The sequence below is a fragment of the Amblyomma maculatum genome, chromosome 1 (assembly GCF_055883805.1).
Source record: "Amblyomma maculatum isolate TAMU_Amacu chromosome 1, ASM5588380v1, whole genome shotgun sequence".
Classification (NCBI taxonomy): Eukaryota; Metazoa; Arthropoda; class Arachnida; order Ixodida; family Ixodidae; genus Amblyomma; species Amblyomma maculatum.
Genome location: NC_139344.1, coordinates 298,583,682 through 298,598,985, shown reverse-complemented (window position 1 = coordinate 298,598,985; position 15,304 = coordinate 298,583,682). Strand labels below are relative to the sequence as shown.

At 43.2% G+C, this 15,304-nt stretch overlaps 1 protein-coding gene across 1 annotated transcript in view; it reads right to left on the bottom strand.

Annotated features, from left to right (window-relative positions):
• HPS1 (Hermansky-Pudlak syndrome 1 protein) overlaps positions 1-7,278 on the bottom strand; it is a 117,803-nt gene extending 110,525 nt beyond the window's left edge. The window contains exons 1-4 of the mRNA XM_084591641.1: positions 7,097-7,278; positions 6,635-6,784; positions 5,464-5,585; positions 5,304-5,409 (exon numbers count right to left, since the gene is read on the bottom strand). Coding sequence (XP_084447767.1) covers positions 5,304-5,409; positions 5,464-5,585; positions 6,635-6,784; positions 7,097-7,225 — 507 coding nt within the window. The 5' untranslated portion in view covers positions 7,226-7,278. The remainder of the gene's footprint in view (positions 1-5,303; positions 5,410-5,463; positions 5,586-6,634; positions 6,785-7,096) is intronic.
• Between the last annotated feature and the right edge of the window lie 8,026 nt (positions 7,279-15,304).

Genomic DNA, 15,304 nt, shown 5'->3' with positions numbered 1-15,304 from the left:
GAACTTCGCTGTCGATGAGGAACAGAGTGCACTGACACTCTAGACAATGCTTAGCTAAATTTGCTGAAAGTTTATTTAAAGAATTTTGGTGCTCCGAAAGCCGTACATTGAGGCACCGGCCTGTCTGCCCAATGTATGTGCGGCCACAGGACACAGGAACCTGGTATACCACAGCAACCTTACACGGAATGAACTTGGTTTTTATGATTAATTTTACAACCGCTTCTCTTGCCAATGCCATCTTTCTTCCTTTGTACCACTGCTCCAACCTTGCCGACCTTATTAGGAGCCGAAAACATAACGTTGACATCATATTTCGCCCCCACTTTCTTAAATCTGTGTGAAAAGTTATGAACGTATGGCATCACAACCATATTTTTCCTTCTATCATCAGGACTGAAGTGCTGCTGCGAGTCACTTTCAGAGGGTTTCAGTTTTTTGAGGATCTTTCCTGCACAAGAAACAAGAACAGAGTCTTAGAAACCAGCCTGCCTACACCGGTGTACCTGGGCTGTGAGGCTATCGCTCATTTTGTGAAAGCAAGACTTTTTTAAGGTCATATTCATGCATCCGGTTACTATCCCGCTTTTAGCTAATTTTGAGTGACAAGATTTGTAGTTCAACAAGGGCTTCTCGCTTCGAGGGGAATATTGCCAGCACACATGGGTTGTTTCAAAGGCCAGCCGTAAGTCCAAATACTGCAGTGCATTATTCTGAGGAATTTCATGCATAAATTTAAGTCCAGACCCATTTTTTACAGAATCTAAAACATAGGTCACAATTTCTGGTTGAAGGGACTTCGTAATCACAAGATAATCATCAACGTACCTAAAAATGCGTACACTCACTGGCCAAATCATTCACCACTCTCTTAATGACTTGGCTAAGGAAAATGCTACTGAGCACAGGTGCATCTATTGACCCTGTACAAACACCGCACTTTTGTAAGAATGTTTGGTTCTCCCAAGCGACGTACATATTCTTGAGATAAAAAGTGAGGAGTTCCAGAAAAGATGCGGTAGAAATCCCAAATCTATCTTGAAAAGCATGCTAATCATTTTGATCTTTAATGGATTGCTGTAAATACTGTAGGAGAAGACCATGCGGTAGAGAAAAGATCTTCGACATCAGCATGTTAAGCAGGAGGGAACGACGATGATCGCACGTGCGGATATGACTCGTTTTAATGTGACAAGAGCATGTCTGACAAGGTGCATTCACGCATGATTGATGTTTGCCTTTATAAGACAGTGTTTTTTCCAATAAACATAGTTGCAAGTTCAGCGCCGCCATACGTGTATTTTCTTTCTTCTTCGTCCAGTGTCTTCGTGCTGTTTTATATGAAAATGCTTAACCAACTCGCCCAAACTGCCGTTCTGCTATAGATAAGGGTGGTCAAGTAGATGCAGTTTTCTTATATTTCAGTAAGGCCTTCGACCGTGTTTATATCTAATGATGAATTCCAATCGCAGAACCAGAGTGGTCCGCACACTCCGTGACAGAGCACCCGAATCAGGCGGAGAGCATGTGTTCAGACTCAGAGTTTGGAACACTCGTGCTCCAGCTGCAGCAAGTAGGCGGCGCTCATGAAGCGACAGAGGAAAAAACCAGTCATTCCTTGCACTTTATGTACGCGCTGTATCATCCGTTTTCAAACCTGCAACGAATCTACGTTGCTCCCGCTGCTTCTTAAAATGCTGATATCAACAGCCTATGCAATTATTGCATTCATGGTCGCATAGCCATAGCCAAACGCGAGCGCACAGGGTAAGAATTCTTCGGCACTTTTTCAAATAAAACAGTCGCGGCTAGTCTTCAGCCGCCCAAAGCATAGCAGTAACTGAATGGCCTCAAGTTTACGAAATTGAAGCACATACAGACAGTTTTGCAGTCGCTCTTCGAGATGAGGGCTGCTCTCCAACCCACTGTCCCCAAGAGAGAGCAGCAGTTTGCAACGGGAATTTGCATCCAAAGCGGCGGCAAGTACTGATCGTCTGCTACAAAGCACAGAGGGCAGAGCCAGCGCAACCGAGACGACAAGCGGGTGGAAATGGAGAGCGCCACTGAAGGAATATGTCACGCAAACGTCCAACCAGCTCTGCCGATTTCGGCAGACTGCTCTACAAAGCAACCTTGCCTCGGCGATTGCTACCCAGATTAATTTGGAAGATGCAATCAATGTTCTAAATCTGCATTTAGAATACAAGCAGAAAACGTTGGTCTGGAAGTACTCCTGATCAACTGGATTTGTGCATATTTTTCAATTGACAACAGTTAGTTCAGGTAATGGGCCGCTCCTCTAGCGTCCAGTTAGTGTCCTCGGAAGTGGCCCAAAGCAGCGTCCTTAGCCCTGTCCTCTTTCTCGCCTACATCAATGACATCTGTTACAGCCACTCATACTACCGCTATAAATATTAGGTTATTTGCCGATAACTGCGTTCTCTTCAAGCCCAAAAAGTCACCTTGATCAGAAATCGCTGCAGACAAGCCTTAATGCAGTTTCAGGATGGCGAGTGGAATGGTTGATGGAAAATAACTAGGACAGAACTTTTCTGCTACGGGTCACGGAAAAAGGAAACTGTTGCTGTTTACCTATACATTAAACCGTGAGAAATTATTACAGGTCAATAATTACAAGTACCTAGGTGCAATCTTAAATAAGCATCTCAGCTGGACCAGTCAAACTGAAATAATTTGCACTGTCGCTTCCAAAAAACTTTGCTTTCTCCACCACAAATTAGAGTCTGCTCCACAGCCCACAAAGCTATTAGCTTATAAACATATATACGACCTAAACTTGAATATGCAAGTGCATTTGCAAGTGTATGAATCATTTCTGAAAAAGATGAACATTCTTTGGACATGGCACAATGAAAACCAATCAAATTCACTCCACCGTCTGATCTTATGGCCGCAAACAATATTCCACCCTTAAAAAAAAAGAAGAGCATTCACCAGGCTAAAATTTCTTTTTTCACATTATTATCAACAGTTTAATTTCAGCTCCAATGACTACCTACGCCCACGCTCAACCCAACATACTAGGCACATTCATGATCGCACCCTAATGCCATATTTCACCCGCACGAACCTCTTTAAAAACTCTTTCCTTCTCCTTACTATTGTCAAGTGGAATAGCTTGCCAGCTCATGTCTTTGCTGTGCGTGATGCTGCCGATTTAGAAGAATGCGCATTTCCTCTAATCCAAGATAGTTATTTCATGTTTGTTGAATTTCTTTTTTTCTCCTGGCATGCATCCTATTCATGTATGAACATATTTTTTTTATTGCTCTCCTTTTATTTATTCTAAGATGATGCTGTTTTCAAGCGATCCCTGCTACCCCTTATTGCCTTAATGTTCTTCGTGCGCATGTCAGACTCTTTGTAAAGAGTGTTATTTGTTAGTTATGATGTGCTGGCAATTATCTACTAGGTTGTTCTTGTAATACTGTCCCCTCTGCTTGGCCTTCAGGCTGCAGTATTATGTAAATAAATAATATGGATTGGGGGGGGGGGGGGGGGGGCACTGCAAGCATCTGTTGTTAGCTCAGGATGGACTATAGCATTTCACCCCTATGGTGAGCCTCCTGCATAAAAATTGGGCTCTTTCAATCTTTTGGGGACTTTTTCTTCTATTTTCTAGGTTTGATAGTCTAAGCCTAACCATGTTCAACGAAGCTTAGCTCCATCACAGCTTCCACCAGCTGCGGCCGTGTCGCTCTGAAATGGCCGCATCACTGCCAACCCCTGTTTCCCACTGTATACCAGACATGGCCTTGACAACTGTGCACCGGAGTGATGTGTCCACCTGGAATCTCTTATGGTGTTTTTAGCATCCCTCCCCCGCTGTCGAACGGTCATGTGGCCCTCTGAAATGCTCTTTGATGAGATGAACAAACCAGCATTGTGACAAGCTCTCCAAACGTGGTTCTTGAAGGGCTCTTGCGATAAACACCTGACCAACATTACCTATCGCAGGAGACAAGGGGTGAGCGAGACACCATTCTGATTAAACTGCTAAACAGAGTTCGGGTATCCCTAAGCAGAAGCTCACAGATGCTATTAAACAAAGCTCTCTGCAACCTTTTATATCAAAAATGACCATTCTTCACACTGATACAGCAAGCAACTGCATTCAAGGCAAAGCCCATATTCACACACTCTCATATCTGGCCAGAATGATCATTGACAGGGTGCGCATAATCAATGCGGACACATCACCGCTCCTGCAGCACAGTCAGGATAAGTCCAGGATTAACAATAGATTATGTCACTCTGCATCTGCGCTGCAAGTAGGCAAAAATCACATACACACGCATGCTCGAAAAGCTCCTCCTTTTAAAGCATCTTTTAATATGAAGTGATCCAGGTTGGTGATGCTTGTTACTCTCACACTTGGCAGCTACTTTGGGAACACTTTAAGCTTATGCTGCATGCTAATGAGGCACAAATTAAGGGACTAGTACAGCGCCAATTTTGGTTGCATTTTTCTTGTTAATAATGACATTACTGTACATGGATCAACACATAGTTTTCACCTGCAGCTGCTAAACAATTCCTTCTCACGTTTCAGTTTCAAAAGACGATCAATGGCTATGATGTGAAAGTCAGTTCTAGGCCACGTGAGGGATGCGATATTACCACTGGTTCTTCGCTCACAGTAATTCCTGTTTTGAGGCAGGCTGGCTTTAGTGGATACCATGTGGTGATCCAGATATAGTAATGCCATATACATTATTACAAAAAATAAAAATTGCAGACAAAATCTGTTGAAAACCAGAGCTTAAGCATCCCAATTTTTTTTATAGCCAGGATATGAACCCTGTGGACTACACACGAAGGGTGGATAATAGTTTGAGTAACGTAATGTATTAACCAATAAGATGCTGGTTTTTATTGACATTAACATTTACTGCTTCTACTGGCAAAAGAAATTGTTGGTGTGTGCTGGTTCTAAAGATTCAGCTGTTGACAAAGACACAAGCACAAGAGTAGCCCATGTGAAGTGGACGATTTCATTCGACAGTTTATTTAAACTGATGCTTTGCGTTACCTGCCAATGCCCAAGTGTAAGTTGGCTCCCCTGAGCTCAGCTAAAACCGCACAGAAGGCCATATTTTGATCTCAGTGACCTGTTCACATAAACCATATCTTCAGGCAGTGCTTTGGCAAAGGTGCAATCCACACATTCTAATTGTAGTCTGGGCACTGCAGATTCTACTTCAGGCTGAGCTAGCAACACCATGCAGTGGCACAGTGGCACAAGCCTTTTTTTCCACCCCAATCGACTGAAAAAAACCTACCTCAAACAAGAAGGCCTGGTCCTCCTGCCTCAGCATGGAATAAGTTTCCATCACCCTAGCCAAGAGTTGTGACCTTGGGCTGCCACTTACAGTGTGCGGCTTCAACCTGCAAAAAGAGCTTCCTTTCTCGCCTGCCCTTTCCACAAGGAGTTGAACTTACTCTTGCAAAGCTGGACCAAATAGCCTTTGAATGAGAGCCACAAAGACTTTGAGACGCTTCCGGCAGACTGCCTCGGAGTCTTCTTTTTCCGAGTTGATGCCCAACACTGTCCAGTCATAGAACTGCAAACCAGCAAGCAATACAACGCAAAATCCAGCAGACAGCAAAGACGAATAACCAATATTTAGCAGCCTAGTGTCTGTCCTTCCAGGATCCTAAGTGAAGTTCTCCCAGTAGTGGCTCTAATCAGAATACAACAGTGACTAATTTTCGGACTCTTACGGCCGTCCTTAGCCAAATAAAGCACTCCTAAATGTTCATACTGCATACTCGAAAAAGTCAACAAGGAACTAAAACTGGGAACCGAACCTATGACCTCCGAATATCGCGTCCGGTTATACAGCAAGCGACTACATGCAAAGGACACATCTGGGCAATATTTTTGAGGCTGTCTTCATGCACGTGAGCTAAATGCCACCCCGAGGTTTCCAGTGCAAAGGAAATGTGGCATGTAATTTCATCCTGTTGAACTAAGTGCGGGCCACTAGGAGCTTACTCACGTCAGCAAATTTTAAACAACGGAAGAAAAAACAAGTGGTTTTTTCTTCACAGCACACTACTACAGAGCTACCTAAATAGGGATGTCTCACTTATAAACAGGGCCTATCCTTTTTGTTGTACTAGGCACAATCTTCATAGCTGCCAGTTTTTGTTTTGCTTTGGGATTCTCGCTAAATGAGATGGGCCACTCACAAACTTACAGTGCTTGATCTGTATTACTAGGCAAACACTGTCACCTAAATGAACATTGAGGCCAATAAAAAGGCAAACAGCTGACCAGAGGCACATTCAGCCGACTGCCTGAAAAACAAAATGACAACACTGTTTTTTTCTTGCACTTGTGTCAGGTTTGACATGAATAATGCAACACAAGTGAAGTTGCCTGAAGGCAAAACAAAGAAGCGACAGGAAATAGAACTGTCAGAATGGACCAAGTAGCCCAGTAAAACATTCTACTTGTGTGAAGTTTTTCAGTCAACTGTTGTGCTGAAAGCACCAGTGATAACACTTCTCCACAAAATGGTCAGCAAACAAGAACGCAATCCCCATGAGATCCATGAGGTACATGCATCAAAAGGGAGGCGTTTAGTACAGCAGCGCGCTCACTCACCTCAGTAAATATGCAAAGCGTTTGGTCCTTGCAATATATACAACCGTAGGCATTTTGCATTCGCTCTTTCATCACTCGGTGGGATGCGACCAGAGGGGAAAACAACTGGACAAGTACGTCATTGGCGATACTTTCCGAAGGATGTGCACCCTGGGAAAAACGGACATAATTTGACTCTTTATGCACCCCGTATTGATACCAAAATATAATTTTGAACACCACGAGAGACAGAAGGCAACAGAAAGGATTTTCTAAGCAGATGACTTTTGTTTCCACTCCTTTCCATCAGTTTTGCGAAGCCGACGCAATATGCGACGCGGCAAGAATATGCTACGAACAAATCAATTTCCACCGCAGCCGTTCATGCAACATTTATTCCGCGTCAAAAAACACGGAATTCTTAACGATGCAGGATACTTCAAATGGCCACTAGCGACTTGGCAAAATAGCGTGGACGCGTACTTGCTCGGACGCTTCTTCGGCGATTAGGCCATTACGTGCAGAAGTTTCTGTTATATGCTTCAAGAGATCCGCATCCATTTGCTTGAAAACAACATCGTTCAAGGTATCAAAAACAAGAAAGCCCTTCATAGTGCTCTTGACAACCACGGGTGAAAATAAGCAAATCGTTATTGCAACCCATGGATTGGCTTGGCTTTGTTTATTATTTTCGGATTGGTGTTTTTGCAGGAAAGCCCAAGGCAGATCACGTGTCGTGTGTTTGTAAACGACGTTCGGAATGTGTGGTCGTGTGAATCGCGATTTTTGCGCCGTGCACATTTCGTGCCTCAGTGCTCATCTTGCAGTTTCTTCATGGATTACGTTAGTAACGACAGAGGCGATAGACGCAGTAGAGGCTTCGTGCATCCTCGGAAGTTGAAAGAGTGATCCTACCTGCGGATACCGTCGGTCTCTCCGTTCATTCTGCAACAAATCATATTTGCGTGTTGCTTCACAAACAGGGCGTCTTGGATTTATTTTTGAAGCATGAATGCTGCACAGTGTGGCATACTAGAAACCAAGAGCGTATGTAAAAGGGCTGTGTATGGGGATCGTGATTTGGCTTGTGCTGCCATGGAAGAATATTCTCAACGTGTAGGTGGTCTTGGATTTCGTTTTGAAGGTTGCGGTGTTTATGTAATCACCGTATGTGATCGCTTGGCTGATTGTGGAAGGGCGTTTATGTGCTCTTTCTTTTGCAATGCCGGGCACTCCAGATAAAACGGAACTTTTCGAAGCTGCGAGCAGTTTTCCCAAAACTGCCTTAGCGAAAGGGCACTTCTATTTTGCGTTATTCACAAGGTGTGCTCGTTCCCGTAGTGTGCAAGAGTGTGTAAAAAATATTTAGCATTCACCCGTTCCTATGAACGGGTGAATGCTATGAAACGCACAGGGTATAGGCACTAAGATGGAGCCGAAGTGGTGCCTTTCGCCCTCAATATATCCCAATATTAACTTCGAAAAAAATATCCAGCAGGTTCAGTACTCGATTTTCTTTTACCGTTTTTCCCAAGTTGCGTCGCCTGTGTGCACGCATTTTTCACGTTGCCCGCATTCTGCTGAAGCTGCCTGAATTGAACACCTCTATCCACTAGTTTGATCCAAGGCTTTCTGACCGACCGCGTGCGGTTTGTTACTGCTAATACCCAGTCCTCTTTTTCAAAGTTTTCTTTCAGCTATGTGTTCCACAAAGCACTGTCCCTTACTCTTAACGATCTCCCTTCAGTAACTTCTACCATCCACATTTTAGTTGATGACTGTGTACTTTGCTGCTGTACCTTCACTCGTCCGACGCTTCTGCCTTATATCTTTATCTAATTCGCATACAATAGTGGTGTGCTATGTGGCCTCCGTCTCTGAGAAGCTTTAGACTATTTTGATTTCTTCTCACCACTGCCAAAACAACACATCCTACTTACAAAATTAACACTAGTACTATTTTTTCAAAGAATTCGTTTAAGTACCTTGGTGTTCACCTCACTAATAGCTTAACATTGACTTGCCTTGTAAGCCATGTAACTAATTACTCTAATAGAACTGTTGGATACCTCTATCGTAACCTACCCATGGCTGGCACCTTCTTGTGTAAAATTACTAGATTACAAAACCCTTGTGTGATCACAACTTTAATATGCCAATGATATAGTTGATCCACACTACTGTAACTTTACTGAACCTTATGAGCCTGTCAAAACCGTGCCACCAGTTTCATTCCCTCTAATACTCCTTCAGCATCTCTGCCATGAAATCTCTGTTACAGTCTGTTCTCGTCGCTGTACTTCATGCCCCTGCCTTTATCACAAGCTTTTCATACAAGACCTCATGGCAGTCGTCTCAGCTAACCAGTGTATAGAACACCTCGCACAGGTCATCATAAATGTGGCGTTTCATCGCGTGCCCGCACAACTACATTTTGTAAGTCATTCTTCGCAAGCATTGTTCACAACTGGAATCATCCCTCATCAGTGATCCTGTAAGCTTCAATACTGCCATCGAAGAACCTGCCTAATCATATCCATGTATACCACTCATCATCATCATCAGCCTGACTATACCCACTGCAGGGTGAAGGCCTCTCCCATATTTCTCCACTTAACCCGGTTCTGTGCTAGCTGCATCCACTTGGCCCCTGCGAACTTCTTAACCTCATCCGCCCACCTAACTTTCTGCCGCCCCCTGCTACGCTTTCCTTCCCTTGGAATCCAGTTTGTTACCCTAAGCGACCATCGGTTATCTTCTCTTCGCACTACATGTCCTGCCCATGCCCATTTCTTCTTAATTTTTTAATTACTAGCCACTAGCCTGTCGCCATTTATCACTGTGCACAAGCCCTTCTGTAAAGTCTCGCATTAGGACCTCTGAGGTATCAATAAACACAAATAAAAGCATGGTTGATAAAGATTCCTTAAAATATGGGAACTGTGATTATGTTCGGCAGGAATATATATATGTAACTGGACCATGTTGAACGGTGTTAAGCTTGAGCTTGGCACAATTGTCTTTCCTGTGATGTTAAACTTAGAAATTAGGATACTGAGTGATAACACTGACATGGTGGCTTGCCTTTTGAACTTAGAATTTGATTGCAGTATTCCTTTCTTTGCATCGATCCTAAATGCAAGGGTGGAAGTGCTGCTCCATTTGCTTCATTCTGCTCCAGCCTGCTTTCCCTGCTCCAAAATTGCTCCAACTCCACTGCATCAATGTTCTGACATTAAATTCAGTGGAGCACGGTTTTGCCGCTCAGTGGGCCATTACTGGTATTGACAGCAAGAACCACAATCTGAGACAATTAAGTTAAGCGACTATGAAAAGCGCAGCGCAGTGTGTTGCGAGTTCTGTATACAGGGTATGTGGCTGGTGTAGTCAAAACCATTGCAGCACACCGGTAGCAGAGGTATAATGCATCTCACCGGAGCCTGATACATATAAAATTTTAATATACTAGAAAAGTATGCAGCATAATGTTTGCTTATAAGCAAATTTGAGGAATTCGTTACGGAAAATGTTCTGTGCACTTGATATAGCACCTACTCCCAGCCTTTTGAATCGCCTGTGGTGAGGGAAATGAGATCAGTGAGTGAAGCAGGCGCACCAAACTACTACGAGGTAGCGAAGCACTGGAAGTGGTAGGCGAATATGTTTACTTAGGACAGGTAGTAACCGCAGATCTAGATCGTGAAAGGGAAATAACTAGAAGAATAAGATTGGGATGGAGTGCATTTGGTAAGTATTCTCAGATTATGACTAGTATCTTGCCGGTATTGCTCAAGAGGAAGGTATACAGCAGTTGCATCTTACACTTACTCACCTGTGGAGCTGAAACGTGGAGGCTAACGAAAAGGGTTCTATTTAAGTTGAGGACAACGCAGATGACTATGGAACAAAAATGGTAGGTGTAACGTTAAAAAATAGGAAGCGCATAGAGTGAGTTAGAGAAATAACGAGTTAATTACATTCTAGTGGAAATCAAGAAGACTAAATGGGTACAATCTGGCCGATGATGATGACTACGAGCCATTGGAAACTTGTCCAGCTGCAACGAACTACACGGTTTGTTTCTAGTGATTCTGCTGTGAATACAAGCAGGTGCTTCACCATCTAGCCTGTCATGCCTACGACAGAACACTTGGAACTCTTATGGAGGTGATGCCACTTAGGTGCCAGTCACTAAATGTGTTTTCAAAAGTGTTGTTAAGTCATACAGGGCTTATCGCCAGTGTGTTGAAACTAAGATAGCTCAAGCAATAATTTTAGCAGCCACAGAAGGCCATAAAGTAATGAATTTGAAGGGGAAAAAGGCTATACTTAAAGTGCCACCTATCTTCCCTGAAGGCGTTACTGGCCAGTATCCAGAAATTTATCAGCACAGGCGCAGGATCAAAAAGAATATGCGCAAGATAGAAAGCAGAAATGTACTGTTCATTGATGTGAACTTCGAACTAGTGGCAATACTTGAGCGCATCAAAGTTGTAAATTCCACCTTTGAATCTTACAAAACAGTATAAATCTCTTAGTTAAACGATCTTCAATTATGAAGTGTGGAAGGCGGCATTCCATTTGCTGCTATTTAACCCTTTGACTGGTTTTGCCGTACAGGTGCTGCGGCCGCATGCCGTCCACCGGCGTTTTTGCAGTACGGGTATTGCGCTAAACGCATAGCGTTTGAAATAGTTCGACACTGGAGATGATTTTTTTTTTGGAATATTCGACACTCAAAGGGTTAAGTGAGGAAGCTAGAATTCTATCATTAAAAGCGAGTCTAGAATCTTGCTCCAAGACATAATGTGATTGCTCCAAAACTCTCGTTTTATTGCTTCAAAGCTGCTCCGAAGTTACTTTATTACTGCTCCCTCAGCTGTTCTAAAATGCTTGAGCCTGCTTCCACCTGTGTAAATATGATTACTTTCTTCCTCTGTACGGCGCTTCAGCCAAGAAAAAGCTCGGTTATAATTTCTTTTCCGTGTTTTTTTGTTTGTGTGACTAAACTATTTAAACTAATATTCTGCCTTGAGGTCTAAACCAACTTAATAATCTCCTTAATAATAAGCGAAGCATATAAGCAGAAGGAGCGATCTTTTCACTTTGACATTAGATGTTGCAGAAAGTCAAGTTCATCATGGCTGACAGCAAAGTCTTATTCATTGTAATAAATTTATGGCTGTATCAATACTTGTGCATGTTACTTTTGGAATGAGGTCTTTGAGATTGAGATAGATGTGGTCAGGGGTAGGGAGATGAACACAGCACCGACTGTCAACTGAGGTTTATTGGAAAACAGAGGAATTTATGCACATTTTCTTAACATGTGACTCAGCCGAAGTCAAAACGTCATATACACATGTATCAGTTTTCTCTCCTAACAAAGCATTGATAAAAAAAAAAAGTGACAATAAACAAGAAATCACTAAAATCCAAAACACAAGTAAAGTAGTATACACCATGAGCAAGCACATGCCTCACCGCTAAACATTCGATAAAGACAAATTAAAAAGCCAGGTTGAGCTGTATATGGGCTTCCGTTTTTAAAATGTAAAGTATGAATGAGCAGGATTAAGTCGTGTAGTTAGCCTTAAAAACCACCCGATATAGAACCAAAAACTGCCATACAAGAAAAGATATAACATAACTTTTCTTCCCCGACCTGGTGAGCTTGGCTAGTCTCGCACCAGCTGACGGACTGGTTGGCCTTGGTGACCCGTACTCGGGACATTCTCGGTGCCTAATACTCCATGTCATTAAAGTTTCTTCCTCCTTCTCCCAGTGCATTTCTTTCTTTACTGTTTCCACCTAAAGCATCTTGTCCCAACTATATCTCCCATTTGCATTAACCTAGAACACTGCTTTTCCTTTGCACCATTGACATTCAGTCCCCCATTTATCTTGACTCTCCTCCTTTTAATTGGTGTACCTGGCTGGAGTCCTCCATGTCGAAGTGACAGATGGCCCTGGTTCTACAAGTTGCAAACCTCTTTGGCACTCATTTTTGTAGCGAAATAAAGTTTATTACTACTACTTCTACTAGGTCCTGAAGTACAGTTTAAAGAGTTGAGGAAAGGTCTACAGGGACCAGCATAGCTGGGAGCAAAACTTAAAAAACACAATTAGACCTTAAACTTTGGTCGTTTTATTTTGCAGTTCATAACTTATATTTTGGATAGTTACAATGAAGCTCTGAATGGTCGCTTTTGATCGTGCTTCTATACCTTAACATTTCTAACAAGGCATGAATGCATTCTAGAAAAGAAAGCAAAAGCCTTCAGGGCTAGGCTTTTTTTGTGCAAGATACTGTGCTTCTAAGTGTTGCAATTTTTTAGAAAAATTTGGCATTGGCAGAACAGCCAAGGTGAGTATTAAATTTGGGTAAAATGAATTCTGCTTTAACCATACACTCTAAAATTGCCCAGTACTCTTGCTGAATTTTGGGGGTGCTATTAAAATCACTTGTTTTGACATTTCAAAAGCCTTTTTCTGTTTCTTCTTTGGCTGCATATACTGCAGCTAAGTCTCTTGATTTTAAGCGAGTATCTCAATTTTAAGGCACTTTTGATGACTCAGTACTCGCACCTTTTCCTTTCTTAGGAATTTTTCCCTCAAATTCAAGTTGGTTTTTTATTTCATACTAAGAGGAAGCAGCCACAGTTAAGCAACTATACTGTAAGTGTCTTGATGAGCTGGCCCATCAGGTGATGACGAATGCTTTGCATATACTGATTCACTAAATAAGAAGCATGGGCATATTCAACTCAAATAATATTAGCTACCTTTTCTTAATCTTCAAAAAGCATTTAATACAGGGACCCTTAAGATTTTAACTGCCAAACTGAACCACTTAATTGTCTTCTGCTGTCCATTTATTGCTATTATGAATTTTTGCATCAGATTAAACAACCAAATCAAACCTGGTGATAATGTATCAGTAAAGGGGGTTGTAAAGGGTGGGGTTTATTCCATCTCCCATACCTTTTTCCTTAATTTAATAACACAAGCCCTAAAATTTAAACTTCCACAAGTTTGACCTTCTAGAATGAACACATTATGTCACTAAGTGTTCTGACTGAACAGTTTCAGTGAATAAGAATTTGTTGGCACCATGCAGGGGGTCATGCCGACGCCCATGTCAGTATCTATATCAGTGTAAACTTCCCAAAACATAGTTCTATTGCCGTATTTAGCGCAAGAAATTTTGATGCGCGGGCTAAATTGAAACCACTGAGATTATCGAGCGCGTACCTGGCCATAGCCACCTCTATTTTTTCAACCTGGCACTCTTATGAGCCCGCTTCATATATACCTTGCTCTCGAAGCTTGCCGTCCCTCCTGGGCGCTACGAAGGAACAAGTGACAACTTCGGAGCAGTACGCTGCCATCTACGCTACCTGCTCGGGTAGTTTCGGCCGTACACAGGCGAAACCGAAACTATACAGCGGGTGAGCGCAAATCGCCATGCTAGTCATGCATGCTGATCTTTACGATTCAATACGCGTCACGCACCGCCGCGGGTGTCACTCCTTTCATAATGTTCGGGAGCGCCCGGGAGGAATGGCTAGCGAAGCGATCGTACAACGTACACCCGTACATATATATGCCGCGCGCACTATATTATCCTCGACCGAGAGGAGTTCATTTTCTGCCATGCGCGGCCTAAATTCATGTGCTAAAAGCGGGGGCGATAATGGTGTTTCCAAAAATTAAAAAACTGATACAGATATATTATAATTGTGACCTCAGCTATACAAACCTATAGCTGTTTGCAAATGAGGCGCTAGTGCGCATGACTATAGTTAAAAGGTATATTATCAGTTATATACCAGCGCCTGCTTAATTAATGGTTACCGCGTGTTACCTATTGCCTGCTCTACACCACCACAGAAATCGCACCGCATACGCGGGCACAATTAAAAGCCTCCAGCCGAACCAGCCCGTGAAACTGCATGTTAATTTTGCAATGCCCGCAGTCCCGGCATAGTTTCTTTTTTCACGACTCGCACTCGCGTAACCAGCAGCGGAGGCTGCAACGAATTGCATGCCGCCCGTAAGCGTGTACGTGGCGTCGATCGGCATCGCACCGTTGTGATCAATTATAAGAGCCAACAGATCGCGTACGTTTTTGTTGGCCAGCGTGTATAAACGAACTGTCTGGCGACTCAGGGTAAGCCACGCTAATTCGACCAGGAGGTGACTTCGTGCCAGGAATTGCATGGTTGCGATTTTATAGGAGGTCGAGATTGAATTGCGATGGCCCAGTGGAAGCTATGTGGAGCGGGACTGCATGCCCATGTCACAAAAACGTAGCAGCCGCGGGCAAAACCAAGCACCCGACAACGCAACAATGTCCTCCCCCGCTGTGCTGGTGCAGTTGGCGTACTCGACTTCTGTGTCCAAGGGTGTGGGATTCAATCCTGTCTGAGGTGACTGCTTTTCGATGGGAGCGAAAACTAGCAAGGCGCCCGCGTACATGTACTGCGCGATATGTCAGCTTACACGGTAAAAGCCCAGCTAGGTGGTCGAAATTCTCGGAGCCCTCCACTATATACGGCGTATCTCATAGTCTGATCGAGGTGCTTTGGGACCTCATAAACCAAACCAAACCATCTTTTGCAGTGCAGTTTAATTCGTCCCCCACGTACCCACCTTACATACACAGCATATGTAACGCGACTCATTCGA